The sequence below is a fragment of the Staurois parvus genome, unplaced genomic scaffold (assembly GCF_062004578.1).
Source record: "Staurois parvus isolate SC_StPar_1 unplaced genomic scaffold, SC_StPar_1.0 ptg000475l, whole genome shotgun sequence".
NCBI classification, from domain to species: domain Eukaryota; kingdom Metazoa; phylum Chordata; class Amphibia; order Anura; family Ranidae; genus Staurois; species Staurois parvus.
Genome location: NW_028318271.1, coordinates 2,128,778 through 2,152,355, shown reverse-complemented (window position 1 = coordinate 2,152,355; position 23,578 = coordinate 2,128,778). Strand labels below are relative to the sequence as shown.

The 23,578-nt window shown below is 40.0% G+C and overlaps 1 protein-coding gene across 1 annotated transcript in view; it reads right to left on the bottom strand.

Annotated features, from left to right (window-relative positions):
* Nucleotides 1-1,074: 1,074 nt before the first annotated feature.
* Nucleotides 1,075-23,578, bottom strand: part of PRLR (prolactin receptor) — a 96,606-nt gene continuing 74,102 nt past the window's right edge. The window contains exons 8-9 of the mRNA XM_089689434.1: nt 23,166-23,235; nt 1,075-14,965 (exon numbers count right to left, since the gene is read on the bottom strand). Coding sequence (XP_089545560.1) covers nt 13,973-14,965; nt 23,166-23,235 — 1,063 coding nt within the window. The 3' untranslated portion in view covers nt 1,075-13,972. The remainder of the gene's footprint in view (nt 14,966-23,165; nt 23,236-23,578) is intronic.

Genomic DNA, 23,578 nt, shown 5'->3' with positions numbered 1-23,578 from the left:
AGGCCTTCATGAGCTCAGTGAAACGCATTGAGAATTTTACCTCATCAAGAACTTCATCCCTCTGTTCACCAATGTGGATTTTAATATTGTGGTGACAAGGATCTACAATGTCATTCAGAGAGTGTTCTCAATAAGTCAGGAAGGGGTCATCAATATGCATACTGTGTATTTTATCTACCAATGTATGGCATTTTTATGGAGTCTTTTGTATAATAAAATCAATTGGATTGTCTTCATTACACTTTTTATGGTACCATTTAAAAATCCCATTTAAGTGTTAGTGTATCTTCTGTTTTGAATGGAGTTTGTTTATAAGTGCTATGATGAATGAATGAAATTTTGGCAACATTATTGAAGATTAACTTATAACATACATATTATATTACAATTCAAACATCATTTTTCACATAGCAAAAATAGGTTATTAAAAATAGGTTTTGACTGAATTTCCACTTTAGAGTAAAATAAAACTGGCTCATAACCAATACGTTTTCTTTAGAGCACGTGTCAAACACAAGGCCCATGGGCCGAATCTGGCCCACCAAGCCATTTCATGTTGCCCTCTCCTGCAGCTGCGGCACCCCCCCTCGTCTCTGCCCCCAACTTGTCTCAGCAGTCGACAGCAGAGAGGACAGAGCTCCTCCTACAGATCCTGCACCTCTCTGTGCAGCCGCAGCACCCCCTCATCTCCACCTCCCCTGGTCTCAGCATTCAGCAGACTCCAGCAGCTGACTCTATCCCTTCTCCGGTCCTCCCCCAGACCCTGCACTTTCTGTTTTCCAGCTCCGTCCTCAGCTACTTTCGAACAGCAGTACAAGGAAAGGGGATGCACTGTGATGTAAGAGAGGGTGGGGGAATCTTGACTTCTGATGGTGGGGGCTCTTGACATCTGATGTAAGTGGGGTGGATTCTCTGGACATCTAGTCTTACAAGATAAATCTAGCTCTTTGTTGGCAACTATATTGCTGATGATAAAATTGAGCTTGACACCCCTGCTTTAGCAGTAAAAGTTACAAAAATATCTCATAATAAAAGCACAATGTAAACTAAATAAAGATGAGCGGAGACTATGGATTCATTTTTGAACCTTATTTTATTTTTTACAAATCAAGAATAATCATGTCATTTTCTTTGTAAAACAGGGACGGAGAAATCCATTCACCCAACATCCAAGTGGTGCATACCATTACTTCTCGCCATGACACATGCTATAAATCAGACAACTGAAAATTTACAGAAATCTCAGTGAATCCGTTTTATTCCTACAAATCATTAGACATTTATTCTTAAAAAAAATCTTAATACATATGTCGGCTTCACTTGAATTTGAGATTTCAGTTTTGCATGGGTGGCAGTGGAATTCATCCCCCACCAACATTGGATATTTGGCGACTCTGATGGTAAGATCTCTCTGTGGTACATCTTTGTCCTTCTACCAAAGCTTCCGTGAAGGAAGCCTCCACTCTCATAGGATCTCATTTATTCAAGCAGAGGGAGCCGGACGCCATGGCTTAGATTTGTTGTGGGGGTGACCGTAGTAGAGAAGAGTTGGGAATGCTATCGGAAAAAGATCCTTCCACTGGAGATCACCACAAATGTAAGCATGTAACTTGAAATTTTAGTTTGGGGCAGATCTGGTTTTTAAAGAGTAACTCTGCCCAAAGCAGACTCTGTTGTTTTGGTGGATTGAAGCAGGAGCAGCCTCCTGCCAGATCTATAGCTGTGTAGCAAGGAAATCTCCCTTCCTACTTCCTATACAGCTCTGTCCAACGGTCAGGCTGCCTCTGTCATATTTTACTATAGAGAATCCACTGGGGATTGGGGGGTGCAAAAAAGCAATCTGTATCATTTCCCCTTTGACACAGGCTCCATGAGAACTTAATAAAGCCAGTGACAAAAATACCTTAGTTGAAAAGTAAGAGCTTTTAGCCTGATGGGATGCAATGGAAGATCTCCTGTCAGGGTTTCACAAAGAGCCGATCATTGGCTTAGGGAGCAATCTACTTTATGTCTCACTCCATAAGCAGTGAAACTTGTTTTGAGTGGAATTTGTATATAAGTGCTATTAGGACTATATTAAAACTTTGGCAGCATTTTTGAAAAATAACTTATAAGATATATATTATATTACAAGTAAAACTTATCATTTTTTTATATAGCAAATCTAAAAGGTTGACATTCATAGTACTGCATTAAAGTGTCTGCATTTTCTTTTCTTTTCATTAACATCGGACAGATACAAATGAAACAATACAATTGGTGAAAGTCATCTATATAAATGTATACTATACACTCTTAATTAAATAGCTGTGTTTGTCTGTACAGAAACTGTAGTGAGAGATTTTTAGTTGAAAATGGCTACATTAAGACATTCTAAGACAAAATGAGCCAAACTAGCCAAAAAAAAAAACACATTCAAAGATTAAGTGGGAAAAAAAATATATAATTCAGTTTGCGAAAATATTCTGCAACAGATCATACTTATGAGAAACTGGTAAGGCAAGTTATGGCTACTTGAAAGAAGACTCCCCACTACTACAATTTTACACTTCGCCTGCAATGCCAACTGTTGGAAAAATCTGTTTTTACCATAAAACACAATCTCTCTATATGAAAATTATTGTATTTGGTGATCTGCCAAACAATTCAAACAGGAGCAGAAATGAGGTCCAATGACTGCTTTGTAAGGTGCAGTGGGGACCCATGTATGATACAATGCAAAAGTTCAATTTCAATTCTTCTAAGAAGCCTCCTATACATTTTGAATTCAAAGAACATATATTTTTTCTCAACCTGAATGTTAATATAACCTCAGACTATTACATAATCATATATACAACTATAAAACAGGTTAAGCTGCCCCCGAGGCTTGCGGTATTGTGCCCAATCTTTCCCCAGTTATCAGAATGGTCCTGTATGCTAGCTGTATGTAGGTGACCTGTGAGATCCTGCACCTTAATTCCTAAAATAGTTACATGAACAAAAAAAAGGAAAAAAATTATTGACCTGCATCTTCTATTCCTGAAATTTAATGAGAACCAACAAAGCATACGTGCAAATTGCTTAAACGCAACGTACCCAAAATGGACCATTCTGTTTTGGAAGGAATGGTTAAGTTCAGATCTTTACAGCTCTCTGGGCACTCAATATGAAGATTGTCCGAACAAGATGGATGGAGTAAAAATTTGTAAGACCAACCCATTTCCATAATCCCAGTTGAAGGTGAATAACTGCTAGTAGCTATACCATGATCTAATTAATATGAGACAGCTTGGATTCCTTGAGATAAAACCTACTCCTCCCCGCTTCCCAACCCATACGTGAATGCTCAGGCTTTCTGTGCACTCATGTTTATGCAGGAAGCTTGGCCAACAGGTATCCTCACAGAATCAGACTCTGTGCCTGCACAATCAACTGTCCAATGCTGTCTATGGCCAGATTGAGAAGTGATTCTCTTTCCTTGGTAATCATACTATTGGCGTTGCAGGAGCTGTAATGGCCTAGTGAGGGATCAATCCATACATTGTTCCAACCGAAGCAGAGATAGTCATATTTGGGTATTTGAGTTCTTTAGAAGAATTTGTGTCCACCTGGCTGGTTGGACATAAATATTTATAGATCTCCATTGCTCAGCAGGTGATATATAAAATATATATTTATGTTAATATAACTTTCTGTAATAGAATATTTCTAAAATAAAAAATATATGATCTGGAGGCACAAATGGCAGAACACATCAGTGTAGACGTAGTAAAATATCAATGCTGCAGACTGGTAACCTGAATTTAATATTCCTGACACAGAAGGGACTTGAACCCCCACTAAACTATATTTATTTTGTAAATACCCCATTCTCATTTTAGAAAATCTATAAAGCTTTTCAGAAAGAAAAATCTATTGTATGGTGTTCCCATGCCTCTGAGAAGGTCTGAACAAGGTATAGAAAAAAAGGTAGCTCCAATTTACAATGCAAGCAGGAAATGTCCTGAAAACAGCAGTGAGTTTAGCACTTTGGTGGCCTGCAGCCTTGGAAGTCACTTACCTCTGCCATTAGATGGCACTGTCTGAAGCAGCTCTGTATTATGTTGAAAGAGCAGCCTGTCTTCTAACAGTGCCTACTAGTGGCCACTTTACAGGCAGCAGAGCATGTAGACAATACGCCGTAGTATGAAATAAAAAATTAATGTGTATTTCCAATTTTGTATCCTGATTGGGATAACACTTAATTTATACAGTATTGATTCCATGTTCACATTCACATAGCATAACATAAAAACACACTGTCTACTTTTTTACTTAAAAATCCTACCTAGCTTTCCCCTTCTATGTACTGTTGAGGAGGGGCTTGAAGTTATGTTTACCTTAATTAACCTGTCTGTACTATGCTAGAGGATCGCATTTTCAGTTGTAATCTAGATGTGCACACTGACTGCCCTTTCAAAGATCTCAAGGCTTGGGTTGTACATCACATGTTAATGCACTTTAAAAACCTGTTTTTCCTGTGTCCCCTAATTACACATTGCATGATATTCTGGCTATTCAAGTTGCCTATAGAGTCCTCCCGCTCTAAAGAAATAAAAATATATAAATAAGGAGCTTTCTTTATGTTATTTTTAGGAATGTTGTATGGATGGGAACTCAAAACCAGACAATGTGATGGGTTGTCAAAAGTGACTGCAAAGGTGGAAATACCATTAAAGCTCTTTCAATCATGGCAGCTTCAGAATAAACTGCACCGGGAACAGTAAAGAAAGGTACTGCGTGGAAATAAATGAAAACTGGAGCACAGCTGGAACTACTCTTCATAAGAAAATGCATCCTTGCAGCTTATTTATGGTAACAAGAGCAGAAGTGCAGCTGCAGAGATCATTTTCCTGTTCAAATACCCATGCTTTAAAAATTCATGATTGGTTAACATAAGCAAATTCTCAATTTGTGCTGCAGGTCAAATTTAAAGACTAATATTGTTCAACTGAATTGCAAAACTGAACTTCAAGTTCCAGTAAGTGTTGATACATGTGGACTCTGTATATTATTACATTAACAAAAATATATTAATTTATACAAAAGTGCACAGTTAGGGAAAATTATACCTGTTTGTACCATTCTTAGTCAGTACCCTTACTCACTACCTTTATTGTGTCTAATTAAAGAGACCCTGTTGCCAGACCATTAATTTCAACATAAATCTTCATGATTCTGGCACGTTAACTGGTAACAGCCTACTCTTGTGTTAACAACCAATAGTCTTGAGACTTCTGCTGAGTGTCACCATGTTGAATGTGATATCAGCAGCCCGAGCAGACTCTGTGCTGTCACTCAACTGACACTCTATAGCAGTCTTTCTGAACCAGGGGTCCATGTAATCCTAAGGTTCCTCTAGAGGTTGCTATGGGTTCCTTGAGCTATCAGCAATTTCTTCCTCTAAGGTAAGTAACCACTGACACCAATGATCTTTTTTAGCTATCTGTAAGGGGGTCATTCTTCCGACTAGCCTCAAATGAAAAGAGAATTCCCAATGATCATCCTACTAACATACCATAAGCTGTAGTTTCAACAGTTATTTGAAGACTTTCTCAACCAGGGCTCTGGGAACCTTAGGGTTCCTCCAGAGGTTTCTAGGGGTTTCTTGAACTATGAGCAATTTCTTCCTCTCAGATAAAGTTATCACTGGCACCATCAATTTTTTTAGCTATCTGTAAGGGGGTAATTCTTCTTATTACCCTCAAATGTAAGAAGCATTCTTCCCAATGACCATCCCACTAACATACCATGAGATGTTGATACAGTAGTCACTGGGCAGACTTTCTCAAGAGTTCTAGTTTTTTCACATGTAGCTAGTGGTTCCTTGAGCTATGAGCAAATTCTGACTCTCAGATAAGTAACCACTGACACCAATTATATTTTTAGCTATCTTTAAGGGTGGAGGGGCATACTTTGAACATTATTCCCAATGATCATCATGCTCTAACCACTTGACCTCCAGGCCTTTTTCTGACACTTCTGTTTACATGTAAAAAAATCTGTATTTTTTGCTAGAAAATTAGTTATTACCCCAAACATTATATATTTCTTTTACAGCAGAGGATCTACAGAATAAAATGGTGGGTTTTGCAATTTTTTTTATGTCACACAATATTGGGGCAGTGGTTTTTTTAACATAATTTTTTGGAAATACACGGTTTTGAATTTTAATGCAAAAAAACACAATACATAACCCAATTTTTGTAAAATATAAAAGATGTTATGCCGAGTAAAAAGATACCAAACATGTCGTGCTTTAAAATTGTGGATGCCTGTACAATGGCGACAAACACCATAAACTTCCTATCCATAGGCGATGCTTTAAAAGTTTTTACAGGCTACTTCTATAGATTTACAGAGGAGGTTTAGTACCAGAATTACTGCCCATGAACTGACATTTGTGGTGATACCTCACATGTGTGGGACAACTGCTGTTTGTGTGTGTGCAGGGCCAACATTCACATTCACCTTTCCGCGTGAGCACTGCGGAACAAAAATTATTATTTATTTTTCATTTTTCCACTGCTGCTTAGTTTTTTATTTTATCATTTTGCTGTCACATGGAATGTAAACATCCTTCTGACAGCATTAGGCAGTGACATGTACTCTTTATGAAGATATCTGGGGTCTATAAGATGCCAAATCCCTCCTCTGCCCTTAAAAGCATTCAAAACACCAAGATCGGTATTTTTGAATGCTTTCATTTTTAAAAAAATGGCGCTGTTGACATCCGAGTAAACCGGAAGCGATGTCAGGTCATAGAAAGCCGATCAAAGCCGATTCTGGCTGCCAGTTGGTCGGGTCTCCTGGTGGGACATGAGAACTCAAGAGAGCCCTCCCAGTCCCTTCCCACTGCTTGTAAAAGCAATTCAGTGACTAGTCAGCCACTAAGATTGCTTTTACAAGAGAGCCGACTGCCGGCTCTAAAAAAAACAGCACTGGGGTGATAGCTGCAGGCATCATCCCGGTATATCTACTTGAAATCCAGTGACGTGCGGGTATGTTGCTGGTCAGCAAGTGGCTAATATACCATAAAAGATAGATAAAAAGTCATGTAGGGAGATGAGGGGCGGAATAGCTGGGCCAGCACAGAGAGTACATAGTCACTCCCAGAAGAGAAGGCTAGGACCTGCAAGGAGGGAGGGGGCTGTACTAAGAAACAGACTCTTGTGGGGTTCTGCATCGGAAATAATGGTGACTTTTGGCCCATTTTGTGTTGGTAACCTACTGAAATAAAATGGTGGCATAACATGCATGTGTTAATGATAGACTGAAGTTCAAAATATGAAATTTTAATCTGAATTTACAATGTAATCTTCATTACAATAAGGCCATTGTTTATTGGTGGACAGGGATGACCTGTATCAAAAAATAGGAAACCCGCCAATACAAAAGACTAAACGGTATTTAGAAGCACAATCGCAGCTTCACACTCTGGCATGCAGTCTCTTATCAGACACAACAGCTTCATAATTTATAGCTGAAGATCTAAACAAACTAACAGTGTTTCACTTTGCAACCTGCACTAGAAAAATGACAGCTGGAGTCTGATTGGCTAGTCAGGATGACACCTCCCTTTATAGCTCAGCCCCTGAGGATTGTCAAGAAGTAGAAAGGTCTACTGGACCAGTCATATATAAAAAAAACAAAACAAAACACCATTTCAGGAACCTATTTACTGTTTATAATATTCTCATCAAAAAGGACACTTCCAGGAGACTCTTCTCTGCTAAAAATATCTGCTTAAAGGGGTTCATTACCTATAGATTTAGCATTTAAAGTGACTGACAATTGAAGATAAAGGTGGCTTAGTGATTAGCACTTATGCCTTGCAACAGTGGAGTCCCTGGTTTAAATCTTGGCCAGGACAATAACTGCATGTTCCTCCTGTGCTCGTGTGGGTGTCCTCTGGGTACATGTGTTTCCTCCCAAGACCTGGAAACCTACCCCGTATAAAATTTGGCAAGAAAATTCTATGAAAAAAAGCTTCCCAAGAGCCTTAGTATTCACAGAGCTGGCCAATAGAATCACAGAGAGCTTGATTCGACTGAATGGATATATACATAATTAGTTCTGCAGTGTTTTCAGATTGGTAGAAGCCAAGATTTTACAGGTATCAGGCTGTTCCCAAACTTCACAGCACATAGAATTACTATCTAACCAAAATTAAAACTGCTGTAAGGTACTGCTTTGTCATTTATGACCTCATTCACACAGGGTGTATATACTGTGCCCCTTGTTGTTGCATCCCCATACAGGTAAAACACGGGTGGTCCTCACATGGGGAACAGATATGCTCCGGGTAAACGAGGCCTATGACCCAATTTTATGGTTTTAATTAAGCTTTTAATCTTTTTTTGTTCCTTCTGAAACTCTGATATGTGTTACAGAATGGCTTAAAGAAACGTGACATTTAAAGTGCATACAGTCAAATAAGAAGTCATTCCATTACCTTTACTAAAGTACATAAAAACTTCACACATTCTGAAAGATAAACTGTGCTAACAACCCCGTTTAATAATTGTTCCCTGGTAGAAACAGTGAGTGCACTGCAATGACTTCTTATAGCCAGCAGATGGTACTATTACTACATTGGACCTCAAGGAAGCCTCACAGGACCATTGAGAGCAGATCTACATCTGCCATTCGTGTCAATGTTAATAGAAAAAGCCTGTCTTCCCCTAACTATAGATTTCCCTAGGCTCAAGTTGTCCCTGGAAAAACTGCAAAACTGACCCTTGGTATTTATGACACAGCAACAGTAGATGCTGAGACAGCCAACTGCAAAATGAAAAGACTTCTGCCAGCCTTGGGGCAAGTTGTTAAGGACGTAAAGCAATTTCCAGACACACTACACTTGAAAATAGGTCTAAATGAAGAAACACTTTAATGGCATATCTAATAAAATATAATTAAATGGGTAATTTCATTTTACTGCTGCATCAGCTAAGATTTAAAAGTGCCTACTTAATGTATCTTTGTTTTCAGCAATATTCATGAGATCCATTGCCTTAACCTTTGGCTTGCTGCCTCATAGAAAGTCTTTAGACCAGCCATTCTCAACCAGGGTTCTGTGGAACCCTAGGATTCCTCCACTTTGCTGTAGGTTCCTTTAGCTGTGGCTCACTGACCTCCCATTTAATGGTGTCTTCAGAGTTCTGGAGTCAACACTCCTTGGCAGAGTAAGCCTGATAGCACCAGTGATCTTCACATATGTCTGTAAGGGAAGCATTCAAACTGCCACTGCATTCTTCCTACTGGTCACCAATACAAGGGACATTTTTCCCACTTACCTCAACAGAATTGGTTTTAGCAAGGGTTCCCTGAAACCTGAAAATAATTTCAAGGGTTCCTCCAGGGAGAAAGACTGCTTTAGGCAATTGTCTTTACCATTCTTGGCTGGTTGATGTCTGAGAAATCTATGGGCTCTAAGCCTAGTCTGCTCCAGATACATGGATGAACATATCCATTTAGGGTCTCAAAAACATAATCTGTCCTCTAAGCATGTCATTCAATAGCAACAGTGTTCCTCTATTGTTTGACAGGCTATTTCTGCACTGTTGGAGAAAGCAATGGCTCCCTACTTCTAGATGGCATAGGAAAGCATGTTGGCTTCCTGTGGTCAGGAAATGTTCATCATGCCATGCAAGCCTACTCAGGATAAAACCCACTAGGTGTGAGTGACTCTTCTATATGTCGTGTTTTCCAATCAAGAGTCATCTTCTGAAAAATGCCACTCGAGGCCTCAACTGTAGACCACATTTAGCAAAAACCCCTTTCTCTTTATAAAGCTTTGCCCCTTCCTAATCATGGGCAGACTTGATAGGCTGGATGGGCAGCCTATCAAGCACAGGAATACACAGTATAAACCCTTGATGCAGCTTCCCCAGTATTTAGAAGGAAGATGACAAGGAACCTTCCTGTGGTAGGAACAAACCTGAAAACAATATCAGAGTACCAACCAAAATTCAATAAAATCACTTTAGCAAAATATTCAGAAACATCTCTCCTCCCCACCTTTATAATTTTCTTACAATAAGGCTGTAGTGTCATAAAATGAAAATTTAAATTGTAACTTTATTTTGGATGCTCTCATTAGAACACCTGCCATCTGTAGTCAAATAAGATAGATGATTTGTGAAATACATAACCATGACTGGAAATAAACCTACAAAGCCAATGACATGAATACATACGCTGCACATGGGCAACGCTTTGTGACAGGTGCTCTTTATGGCTTTACATGTGGGCCCATGATTTTTGCTCAAAGTGCGTCTCAAGCAACTTGCAACTATCCCTTTTCTGCACTGCCAATTTAGCTTTCATATAAAGGCTTAAACATGCAGCACTGTGCTAAGGTGAAGAATGGTAAAATAGGCTTTTGATGGCCGAAAGCAAAGAAAGCAAATGAAATCAAAATCTTGATGAGCGGCCCCAGGGCATATCACCGCTGCACAGAACGTAACAAGATAAGCCTTTTAGTGTGTATGTAGTTGTATATAAAGTGACAAGAGTACAAGGTAGTAAAATTAAACGACAAAAAAATAAAAACAGTTCATATAAATAGATTTGTTCTGCCTGGGACTATTAGGGATAAATATAGGACTAAGCTACACAGACATTCAGGTCTCAATAACCCAGTTTTGTGTTGACCGAAGTTGCTATATGTTCAATATATGAAGCTTCTGGTGTTCTGTGGGTGGTTCTGCTCAGATCACAACCATTTTCTGGGTGGTCTCTCCCCTAATTATGTTGGAACCCTGTAATCACGGCTGTAAGTGGTGGCAATACCCTTTGCTCAATGACCCAAATAAGGGCGATGGTGTGATCCCAGGACATCGCATCTATGGGATAAAGGAACGAAATGCAGGACTGTTCCTGCAAATCTGGCACAGTTGGCATCTATGAACACTGTACGTAATAGTTTCAACACAGCTTCCAGAAATTCATTGACGGTTATGAGGGACCATGCTTTGCATACCCCTTCCTATACCAAATCAGTCTGATCCTCATCATAGGAGATTCTGGATCACTTTGCACAGAGACCACCTGCGTAGCCATTAAAGCAGAACTAAAAATCTCCTATCCTATCCTCCACATGTGATTAGCTATGACATCAGCTACTTAAATGCTTAAAGTTTGGTTGGCAGCAGATTTAAGCACACTGGCAATTGTGACAGTTTTCAGAAGAAGCATGCCTTGACTGTAGCATACTTGGGAATCAAGTAAATTGGGGGGCTTATTTCAGCTTTAAAGTGATTGTAAATCTCAGACATGAAATATAAACAAAGCATATCCCTCTGCAGTGTGTGCTTTTGTCAATTCAGAGTACTAAGTGCCATTTCTGTCTGCTGCTTCACTCCTCTGCTATCTACATGAATCACTTCTGTGAAGTTTTCCTGACACCAAGAGAAAAAAGGTGACAAGTGAGGGATCTCCAACCTCAGCTCTGTTCCTGTGTGCTGTGTGGATGGGGGGGGGGGGGGGGGGGGCTCTACTCACAGTGTAATTTCAGTTCCCTGCCCCCTTATTTCTGAAAGCTCATACAAGATTTATAAATTCTGCACTTTGAACAGATGTAGAGAAGATAAGACTGCAGATAAACAGGTACAACTTATGTAGCAGGATTTGTTTCATCTCTCTGTATCACCTTAAGCCCTAATTCCAGCCAAACATTTTCTTTCTAGTTTTGAACAGAGGAGGGAAGAATTATCATTTTTGTCCATGATGACCCATCATGGAGACTTTCCTTCACTTCCAGTCTTTGTGGTGGCTGTTCACGGAATGGGGCATGCAGTTGTCAGGGACAGGCATTAAACAATTGGCAGAGGTTCTGACCTTTCCATAGTCTACTAAAAATATGTTTTTTTTCTCTCTTTTTTTGTCTGTGCCTAAATTGGAGAATTTTTTTCAAAAATGGCACAGAAGGCAATAAAACATTGCTCTGTGCAAAACTAATATAAAAAGCATATATTACATTTTTTTTTATAGGAGGGAAATGTTGCTCTTTGTACTTATTTGGCCATTTCCTCCTCAATTCCTATCCTATCCTGTTACACTTAGTGTCGCTATGATAGGAAGTGAGGGAAATCTCTCCAACAGGGACCCACACAGAAATAACAGCATAGAAAAAAAGTTATCACCCTGCCCCATTGTATTCTACACATAAAAAAAAAGTTTGGGCTGGAGTTGGGTTTTAACTTGATGGCAAAAACTATAAAAAACATTACAGATCTACACACTCTGACCTGGATTGTCCTTGCTGTGCAACTTTACTTGAAAATGCAACCATGAAACATAAATGCAATTCAGAGCAGACCCATCTCCTTTGACAGAAAAGCAGCCATTTTGTCCCACATTGATCATAAGATAATTTACTAAAAATGAGTTATGCGAGTAAGGCCTCAAGTGCCGCAAACCTCAAGTTCGCACACCAGCCAGGACTAAATGGGTAAGAGAAATATTGGTTCGCCACACACACAAAAAAAAGATCTGTATTTGCTGGGGCTGGTTTTCAAAAACTGGAGCAAATAAATGTGTTCATAAAAAACATATTGCCCATTTAATTAGAAAGATGAAACCTGATTGGCTGTTATGTACAGCTGCAAATTTGTTCCAGCCTGGCTGTGAGACGTTGACTGATAAACCTTAAAATAGACCTGTGGTCAAGCTATGGATCTCAGAATACTGATATATTCTTAACAAACAGTAAATAAGAAGATTTGAACAAAATCCCCCACTGATCTTTGTGGCTGTAGACACTGCGGAACAATTCAAAGTTTACAGCAAAACACTTATCTTTTCATCCCCTGCCCCCCACCCCAGCTGTGATTTAACAGCTCAGCAGTGACACAGTAGCTCAGCTTCCCCTGCTCTGCACTCACCGCAGTGACACATTAGCTCTGTTTACCCTGGGGGGCAGTGAATTCTAATCTCTAATGTTAACACAGAGCAGGTGCAAGGGCAGAGAAGAGTCAGCAGAGTGCATAAGCTAGACTTGAAGGACTTTTACTGTGAAATTTGAAAGAATTGAAGGACTACTGTTTCTGCTCTGAAATTTGAGGATGCAGTACTCCACAGTACCTGCAGCTACATATGTCAGCTAGTGCTGGTGTTATTGCTCATTTATTGCTTGCTAAGAATACGTAAATCTTTGAATGTCTATAGCATGGCTAAAGTTCTAATTTAAAGAGAAAGGTCACACTAATCCAACAGGCAGGGGTGAGAGAAGTGCGAGGAATACAAGCTTAAAGTGTCTGTTACTGACCCACTGCTTAAAAGCCTGGCCTGATCCGTTTTCATGACCAGTGTTTACATCTCAGTCTTAACCAGGTGTCAGGCCTGAGAAAGATCAAACAATCTAAGCATAAATCGCAACTTCGGTCAAAACTTTTTTCAGTTTGGACAGCATGAGGACGGCATAAACTTAAAATTTTTTTTTACTGCGGTTTCCTCATTGTGGATATCTCTCTCACTTTCTGCTAAGACAGGATGTTATGGGAAGTCTCTCCAGCGAGGACACAGGCTGCAACAAAACACATTTTTTTCAGTGAAATGGGGAAGGGTTAGAACCTTTGTCAGGTTATTCTTACTATTTGTCATTTTTTTGCCTTGGTGACGACCGATCACTTAATCTCTTACCCTACTTTCGCAGGCTGTCAGAGGGACAGCAACTGCAGTCACATTTTCCCCAATGGGATCACAGTCAGTAATAAAAGTCTGACAGTATTTATTTTGAATCCCATTTAAAATAATATAGGTTTTGGCTGGAGTTGGGCTTTATGAGTGGGACACAGGAACTGAAAGTCACTCAAACTGGTACTCTGATGTAGCAGATCACAGTACTGGGGACACTGAGGTGAGTGCAGTCTACACAGTACACTCACTGCCACTCTGCTCTACTGGTCCTGACTTAACATATCACTGTGGAGCTGCCCATTAAACAAGATCAAGGCATAAAACTTGAGGGATCCATATACCCCATCCCAGCAGAATGCATATCACCTTCATTGTAAGCTGGTCTGATGAAGCCCACAGCTTGGCTCTGTTGGGCCTTTTGAGCAAACTCCTTCATAGCTTCACCACTGGAAGGGCTGACCTGAATGTCCGGATTTGGCATTAGTACTAAAACATTGTTTCCCTCTACCCCTTCCACTTTTGAATATTCCCTGTTTGCAACTAGTACTGAATATTGGTCTGTTTTGCCTCTGTTTTCTTTGTGTTTTGGTATTAATGCTAGGGCATTGTTTTGGTTAACTTTATGAACTTCCACATAGTCCATGGCTCGAGGAAGCATGAAAGAAGTCTTCTGGTTGGCCAGTAAAAGTAGCATATCAGGGTCCATGCCCTTGGAATGCAAATTTGCCAAGTCAATCTGCTTGTTTCGGCCGTCCTCACCAATGGTCTCTATTGTTCTAAAGTATCTCTGCTGGCTGTTTACTTCATTTGGCATCAGAAATGCTGGCGTGTTGACTTTCATGGCGCCAAGGGCTAGCTTGCAAACATCTGTGATGTTGTGGTATGATGACTTTGGAGATGGGTTATCCGCCACAGTGCCATCAGGCCACTTAAAAGAACTGTTATCACTGTAGTTTGAAAACGAGGCATCCAGCTTATTTTGTAGCGGCCAAGGGCATGTAGTTGCAGAAGGCTCAGGAGTACTGTTTTCAGCACTCTCGAAACCCTGAGAGATGACCCTTTGGTCCTTCCTTCCTTCAGAGGGAACAAAGGGACTGTCACAGCTTCCTCTTCCAGAGTCATTGTCTGTGTCTACAGGGGAAACTTTATTATGGTGGCTTTGTGGGTCCCTTTCTGGACTGGACATGAGGTGCTCCTTGCTGTCATCCACCTCTAAAAACTCCACCAAGAGGTCTTCGCAGTCAGAGGTTGGAGGAAATCCTTGACAGCCAAAGGCACTCAACAGGTCTTCAGATTTCCCGCTCTGGCAAGAAATGAAATAAAAAAAACTTTAAGAATGTAACTGAACAACAAGACAACAAAAACATAGATAATTACACTCCATGTACTGGCTTGTGTGCACCAGAGTTTTTATATTAGTCTTTTTCCATAAACAAATACTGTATATTGATTTGTGCTTTTGTACATACAGAGTTATCAATAAAGCTTTAATAGGTATTTTGCACTGAATCTATATATATGTCACAAAGTTTGAGTGATGCCAAATATCTCTAATTTCTGTTTTCCACAAAATAGGTCTACCCAAAAGCTTTGTAGCGGACTTCTTTTTTGCAGAATACCAAGCAATTTTCAGAATGGCAATTTAAGGTAAATTTAGAATAAATTGGCTGTATGTATGTTATAGAACATATTAATGCTTCTCTATGTGTAACTCTATTCTCCCTATAGGCTTCAATAGCTTTGTGCTAGAGACTAGAGGCAGGAAGGTGACCTAGAAACACGCAGAGCTACAGGTTTTAAATAGGGATGTAACTCTTGGCCATAAACAATACAACCTAATTGTACAATCATTTTTAGAGTCACTAAAACTATGTTAGCATACCTGATCAAATCATTCAATTTGTATCCGATCAGGCAGGCCTACTTATTTTTGGCAGATGGGAATTTCAATATGGATGGTCATATTCAGAATTGACCTGGCACTGATGTGTGAATCACATGATTGCTTAGGTGGAATTACAAGTATTACAGCAGTTAAAACTACATGTTTCAACTACCCATTTCTGTTTATTAGGAGTTCCCTTTTAAGAATCAATAACCAATAATTTAAAGCAATATACTAGACAACATGCCAGTGCACACAAGCCCTAGGAGTCATTGGATTACACAGTACCTTGGAAAGAAATAAGCAGTTAGCACATACTTACACATGAATTCTACATCGGTATCCTTGTAGCTGCCATGACTATATCTTTCATAGTGGCCCGACCTGAGCTGTGTGTGCAGAGAGCAAACAAAATTCCCTTATAATGGAAATGTTCTGCTCTGGATTGCCATTCCTGCTTTTGATTGGTTTATAAAGGAGCAAATCAGAGTAAGGCCTAGTGCTGGGTTTCAGGTTATGTCACCATTTCCTCAGGCCTTCTTTAGGGCCAGAAGGGTTTTTGTTGCCTTACGTTTTGGCAGGACAAGAAAACTCAAGTGAAAGTGGTTCTCCGGGCAAGTGTAAAATGAATTCACCATCTCATATAGGGGCAAGTTCCTTCTGCAACCTCTCAGTAGTTAAAATATAAGAATGAACCCTTGTCTTGGGCTTCACCTACTAGAACTCACTAAAGAGACTGTTGGGGTGAATTTTTGGATGTGTACTGAGAAGCACTTGGTACAAATGATCATCTCACTTAAAGGACTTTTTGAAACTATTCATGGTTAGGAGTATCAAATACAGCCAACGAGTGCTTCATGGTTTGAGCAGTCAATGTTAATAAAATGATGACAGAATGCACTAGGGGACTTGTGGTAAGGCTTGATAAAGATTAGTATAGCCAGATAATGGTCATTGCTTCATTATTTAAATAGCTACCATTTTGTGATCATGCACAGACCTGTCGCAGCAGGTAAGCAATGTCTTTTTACGGCTTTAGAACCTGTAATTTTACACTGATTCAAAAGGTGACTCTACAAGTCAGCAGTAGAGGTTGCTGATTGAAAACAATACCAAAGAAACATTTTTTGGGGACTTTTGAAAGGTACTGTGATATCGTTATAGACACATACCAATACAAAAAATCCATATTTTAATTACAATTGTCTTTAAAAGCATTGTTAGAACAAACTCTGTATTGTGGCTGGCACTAGAGGCATAACTAGAATCTTCAGGGCCACGATGCAAAAACCATGAATAGCCCCCCTGACCCCCTTCCCTCTGAGCCTGGGGCCCTTCCCATGGATCCCAGGGCCCTTTATTTTCATCACGGGGCCCTCTATTATGGTCCCAAATCAGGGACATTTCTTCAAGCCAATCCCGAACACTTTAGCGGTGCATGACAAACCTTTTTTTTTTTATTAAGTATACAACAGTGGGATTAAATAACATTAAATGTATATTATACAGGGCGCGCTTGTTGGAGCCCAGCCTCTGTAGCTGTAAGATAAAGGTGCCAGATGGATATCAGGGATGGATGGATGGGAGCAGTAACACTGAGGCAGCTCTTCTTAGAGTAGAAGCAAGGCTCTAATACAGTAACAAGAAAAAGAGAGGAAGGCGCCTCTAAGTGAAGTATTGATAATTTATTTAGTAAACAATGGAAAATTTGCACTTACAAGATAAACGATTTAAAAGACTCATCCTGTGGTAATTGGATCCAGGTGGGACATCCAGCCGTCCAGCAGCAAACTATGTCTATAGGATCAGGAAGTAGAGTCCAGGATGTGCCTGTGCATCAAATTACCACATGATGAGTCTTTTTAACCATTTATCTTGTAAGTGCAAATTTTCCATTGTTTACTTAATAAATTGTCAATACTGCACTTTGAGGCGCCTTCCTCTCTTTTTCATCTTTTGGATTAAATAACATTGCTAATCATATGGATTTAATCACAGAGTCCACAGAGATCCCCCTTTAAATTCTGAATATACGAAGTTTCCCTCACATCTGACTGCGCAGTTTCCCCTTTACATCTGAACCTGCAGAGTTCCCCTTTACATCTGAATCCGCAGAGTTCCCCTGACATCTGAACTCACAGAGCTCCCTTACACTGCATGGAGCAATTCTGCAGACTCTGATGTGAGAACACTAAGGACTCTAATTTAAGGGTGAGAACTCTGATGTAAGGAGGGAATTCTGAGTCAAGTCTCTGATGTAAAGGGGAACTGTGATATAAGAGGGTCTCTGGTAACCAGAGACCCCACTTATATTAGAATTCTCAGCATTCCTCTCTAATCAGGGTGACCAGAGCAACAGTTACATCAGAGTCTGCAGAGCCCCCCTTAAATCAGAGTCTGTAGAGTGACCTTTACATCAGAGTCCAAAAATCCCCTCTACATAAAGAGTCCAAAAAGCTCCCCTTACAGCAGAGTCCACAAAGCCTCCCTACATCAGAAGTTGCAGAGCGCTCCTTACATCAGAGTCCGCAAAACATCCCATACATCAGAGTTTGCAGAATGCCCGTTACATCAGCATCTGCAAAGTCCCCCTCACATCAGAGTCAGCAGAACGCCACCTACATTCGAGTCTGCAAACCCCCCTTACATTAGAGCCCACAGAACTTGCACTGTAAAGTGGATCTCTGTGGACTCTGGACTGTAAAGGGGAACCCTGATTTTATGGGGGGGCTGTGATGTAAGGGGGAATGCTGTAGACTCTGATATAAAGGGGAACTCTGATGTAAGGGGATCTCTCACCAAAGCCCCCTTTACATCATAGAGCACCCTTTACATCTGCATCCTTCTTACATTAGTATACTCACTGGGAGGCAGGAGCGAAGGGAGGGAGGGGGTAGATTCACTCACGGTGGAAGGATGGTGAGCTCGCTCACTCAGGCATCGGTAGTCGGCACCTTTCCTCATCTGGTTGCTGGGCTTCAAACTTTATGCCCACACATCCCCTTCTCTGAGGCACAGCACTGCCAGGCATTACAGTGTGGTCGGGGCAGACAAAGGAGGAGAGGTTGGGAGGAGGAGGAGCACATCCAGCTCTCTCTCTCCTCTCCTGTCTGCTGAAGGGGAAAACTGTCTGCTCTGGCTCTGGGCTGTGTGAGAGAGACACTCTCAGCCCAGAGCCCTGCAGCCAGCAACCCTGCTATGGAGCCACAGTGCTGGCTCTTGGAGACCCCACGGTGGCGGACCTCCAGGGCCCAGTCACAAGTGGGACCTTTACGACCCTGGTAGTTCCACCACTGGCTGGCAAAGAACTACATATCACTGTATACAAAAACCACTTAGGTCCTCCAATACACATACATACATAGACATATATATATATATATATATATATATATATATATATATATATATATACACACACATATATATCTCAAAGCTGTAACCAAATATGTTACACTGTTGTTAGAGTACTTGATGGAAGGACTACATATTGAAGTGTGTCATGAACAAGGTTCACTTCACTTTGATATTATTTATGGTAGATATACAGTATATCTAAACACCACAAAATCAATATCTGGCATCAATTATTCTTCAACCAATTGTGGAAGAGTGAACCATAAATCTCCTCGTTCTGTAATTTTTTTTGTATGGTTGTGACTGAGGATGTTAGATGAATTAGTTTCAAATTGGATCACAGAGATGTCAACAGGAATCAGATACTTATACCCAATATAGTCTGTGACAAAGGAGTCTATACAGGAGAACTGTGGGCATAACCAACTATAGTTTAACCAGCAACACAAGATTCATCATCAATAAATGAGGTCTATATGAAATCTTACACTGATCCATATGCCCTGCTCTCCTAAGTTTGTTTAATGTTATACCCATATGCAATTCCACAGGTTCCAATTGTAATATTAGGTGGCACCCACCTCAGAGTGCTTATAGACATTTCTCTGATTATAACCTTCCATGGTTCAGGGATGATGGTACACCCCATAAGAATGGATATTCTTTGATACCATACAAAATAGTTCTTCATTTGGACCACAAATAAGAAACTGCTCCTAGATACATCATGTTATAGCTTCATTTAGCATAAAAAATTCAAACCAGCACTTTTGTGTTGCTTGAAAAAAACTTGGCATAATCAGGAATTTGCTGTTAAAGTTTGGGAACTTTTAGCTGTATAACGCCCAGGTTCCCAAAGAAAGAGTGACTGGTAGGAAAACTGCCATTAGGGTCCTTAAACATTAAGTCACAAATCAGGTTTAATCAACAAGCTAATGCAAAATGCAAGAAGTAGAGGTTTCCTTTTTTTTTTTTTGGATATGGGGTAAAGTTGTATAACCCTGTTTGGTTTCCCAATCGGGATTTTTTTTTTCACTTATCGTTTTGTCTCACAAACAGGAGGTGCGGACAATTCTCATTGATAGCACGGAAAATGTAACAAAGGTTTTAACCATACCCACTCTATCCAAAACTGAGAAAATAATTAGGTTGGGGTTCCATCTAAAGTTTAGAACAGATTGAGAAGAACAAGACCTTAAACAGCCCTCTGCACTGCTGGCAACAAAGAGTCAACCCACAGAAGGTAAAGTAGGTGAAGTAATTTTATACTTGTGCGGAGAACACTATAAAAAGTGGTTTTAGTAGAATAAAATATTTCTCATGTAATTACTGTAACAAAATACGTCAATGCAATATACCAGTTCATTGAAATGTATATCCAATGACAACCTATATCTGGTTAATAGTACTGTCTACATGTACCATAAAATAGTGGTGAAAGGTTACAAAATGACATGCAGTTGTGCTCAAATGTTTGCCATTGGAGAATTGGTAATATGTATGTGAGTGAGCAGGCAAAACACATTTCGTTTATTTCTTATGTGTACTGCCCCCGTTAGCATCAATGACAGCATTCAGTCTTTTGTAAGAGTAGTAAGAGTTATCTATGAAGCCCCGAATTCTTGCAGGTGGCATTCATCTTGGCAAAATGCCTCCAGGTCATGAAGTCTTTGGTTGTCTTGCATGAACGCATGCTTAACATCTTCCCAGAGTGGCTTGATGATATTAAGGTCAGGAGACTGTGATGGCCACTCCAGAACCATCACCTTTTTGTGCTGTAACCACTGGAGTGTCAACTTGTCTTGTGCCTAGGTTCATTGTTATGCTGGAAAGTCCAACAGCGTCCAATGCACAGCTTTTGTGTAGAAGAATGCAAATTGTCTGCCAGTATTTTCTGATAACATGTTGCATTCATCTTGCCATCAATTTTTGCAAGATTCCCTGTGCCTTTAGAGCTCACATACCCCCAAAATATCAGTGAGCCACCACCATGCTTCACAGTGGGGGTGGAATTCTTGTCGCTATAGGCCTTGATGACCCCTGTTCAAACAGTGCTTATGATTGTGACCGTAAAGCTCTATTTTGGTCTTGTCACTCCAGATTACAGTGTGCCAGAAGCTGTGAGGTGTGTCAAGGTGTTGTTGGGCATATTGTAACCGGGGTTTTTTGTGGCATTGGTGCAGTAAAGGCTTCGTTCTGGCAACTCGACCATGCAGCTAATTTTTTTTTAAGTATCGTTGTATTGTGCTCATTGAAAAAAACACACCGTCTTTTTCCAGAGCAGCCTGTATTTCTTTCAGTCGGTTTTTCTTTGTATCCTGAACAACTCTTCTGGCAATTGTGGCTGCAATCTTTCTAGGTCTACCTGACCTTGTCTTGGTATCAAGAGATCTCAAAACTTTCCACTTAATAAGTGATTAAACAGTACTCTCTGGCATATTCAAGGCTTTGGATATTTTTTATATCCTTTTTCATCTTTATAAAGTTCCAGTACCTTGTTACACAGGTCTTTTGACAGTTCTTTTTTGCTCCCCATGGCTCGGTATCTAGCTTGCTCAGTGCATCCACATGAGAGCTAACAAACTCATTGCTGATTTATAAACAAACACTAACTGCAATCTAAAAAGCCACAGATGTTTAAACTTAACCTGCAATTGCCATTTTAACTCGTGTGTGTCACCTTGTGTGTCTGTACCAAGGCCAAACATTCCAGGGGAGGGAAACTTTTGATCCGGGCCATTTGGGTGATTTTTGTTATCATTATGATTTAAAAAGGAGCCAAACAACTATTTGATAAAAATGGCTTCATATGATCACTATCCTTAAAAAATACATATTTTGGCATGACCAGTCATATTTTTAATATCAATTCCAACATGTCCCTATTTCTGCCAGTGTATGCAAACTTTTGAGCATAGCTGTATGTTACTTCTCTTTCTATTTCTAATACTCAGAGCAAGTTATAGCCATATATGTTACAATCTGGTTGTAAAATACTTGAACAATCTGTTATATTAATTTAAATAATCTATGCCATATAGCCAAATGTTTGTGGACACCTGACCATCATACCTATATGCGCTTGTTGGACATTCAGTTCCACAACCATGGGCATTAACATGCAGTTGCCTTCCCCCTAGAAACGAAAACACTGTCCACTCTTCCGGGAAGGCTTTCTACAAGGTTTTGGAGTTTGTCTGTGGGAATTTGTGCCCATTCTGCTAAAGGAGCATTGGTGATATCATGGACTGAATTTGGAGGAGAAGACCTGGTTCATGACTGGCATTCCAGATAATCCCAAAAATGTTCAGTAGATTTGGGGCCAGGGCTTTGAGTTTTTCCACACAAAACATGTCAAACTATCTTTATAGACCTGGCTTTTTGCACGGGGCACAGTCATACAGAAAAAGTCCATCCCCAAACTGCAACCAGAAAGATGAGCATGGTTGTCTAAATGTCTTTGTATGCTGTAGCAATAACAGTACCCTTCTTTGGAAACACCTGAACGTGAGTGGTGTCCACATACTTTTGGGTGCACAGCATAAATCAAAGGTAGGAAACCCTGAAGAGATGGAGATCTACCTGAACAACATGAAAGAGATCACAGATCCCCAGATTTTGTTTTTCTCTTAAGCAGACAACTTAGCAAGGCCTCATTAAACAAAGAAAGGTTTTAAGAGTTCAGGGGGTCAGTAGAAACACAGAGTTTAGGTGTCAGTAGTAACAGAGTTCAGGGGTCAGAAGTATGTAATGCAAAGTTCAGAGATTAGTAGTATGTAATGCTGAGTGCAGGGTCAGGAGTAAGTAATGCAGAGTGCAGCGATCAGTAGTATGTAACAGAGTTCAGGAGAAGCAACGCCCCAATCCAGGATGTTAAGAATATATAAATATTGGAAATGTCCATTGCCTGGACACAGTTCTACTGTTTGCTAAGAGAAACTAATCCACCAGGCAAGGGTCAGAGGAGAGATACTAGGCTAAAGCATTGGTTACACACCCACTGCTAGAATAAAGTGAAGCCAGAAGCAAGCAGGAACCAGAGGACAGGGAGGGCCAGAATGGTGCAAAGACCAAACTGAAGCAAATGGGAGAATGGAGCAAAGACTAGAACAAAGCAGGCTACACTATAATCTACAAAACTACTTTATTTCCATTGCCACTGTAAATGATGAATTTTAATTTCTACAAGCACTTAATCATAAGATACACATCCTAGAAGTTATTCCCAAATAAGCGAATTTAAGAAAGAAAGAACAGTTACCTTGAGGAGCTGGGTATCAAATCCCATTATTTTTGGTCCAGGAACAGGAGGACATATACAGGACATCCAACTAGAAGAAAAAATGGCAGAAAAGAAAAATGAAAAGAAAATCTAACAAACCAACCTGATCAACCAAAATTGCAGTACCTCTGATCTATTTAAAAATGATTCACTATTTGTACAGAGCTGACATTCATTATTACGTGGCCAAAAGTCAGTGCACACCTGACCATCTCACCTATATGAGCTTGTTGGGTATCCTATTCTGAAACCATGGACTATACCTCTTTGGAGCTATAACAGCTTCCACTCATCAAGGAAGGCTTTCCTCAAAATTTTGGAGTGGGTCTGTTTAAATTGGTAGCAATTCAGTTAAAAGAGCATCTTTAAAGTTAGATACTAATGCTAGATGG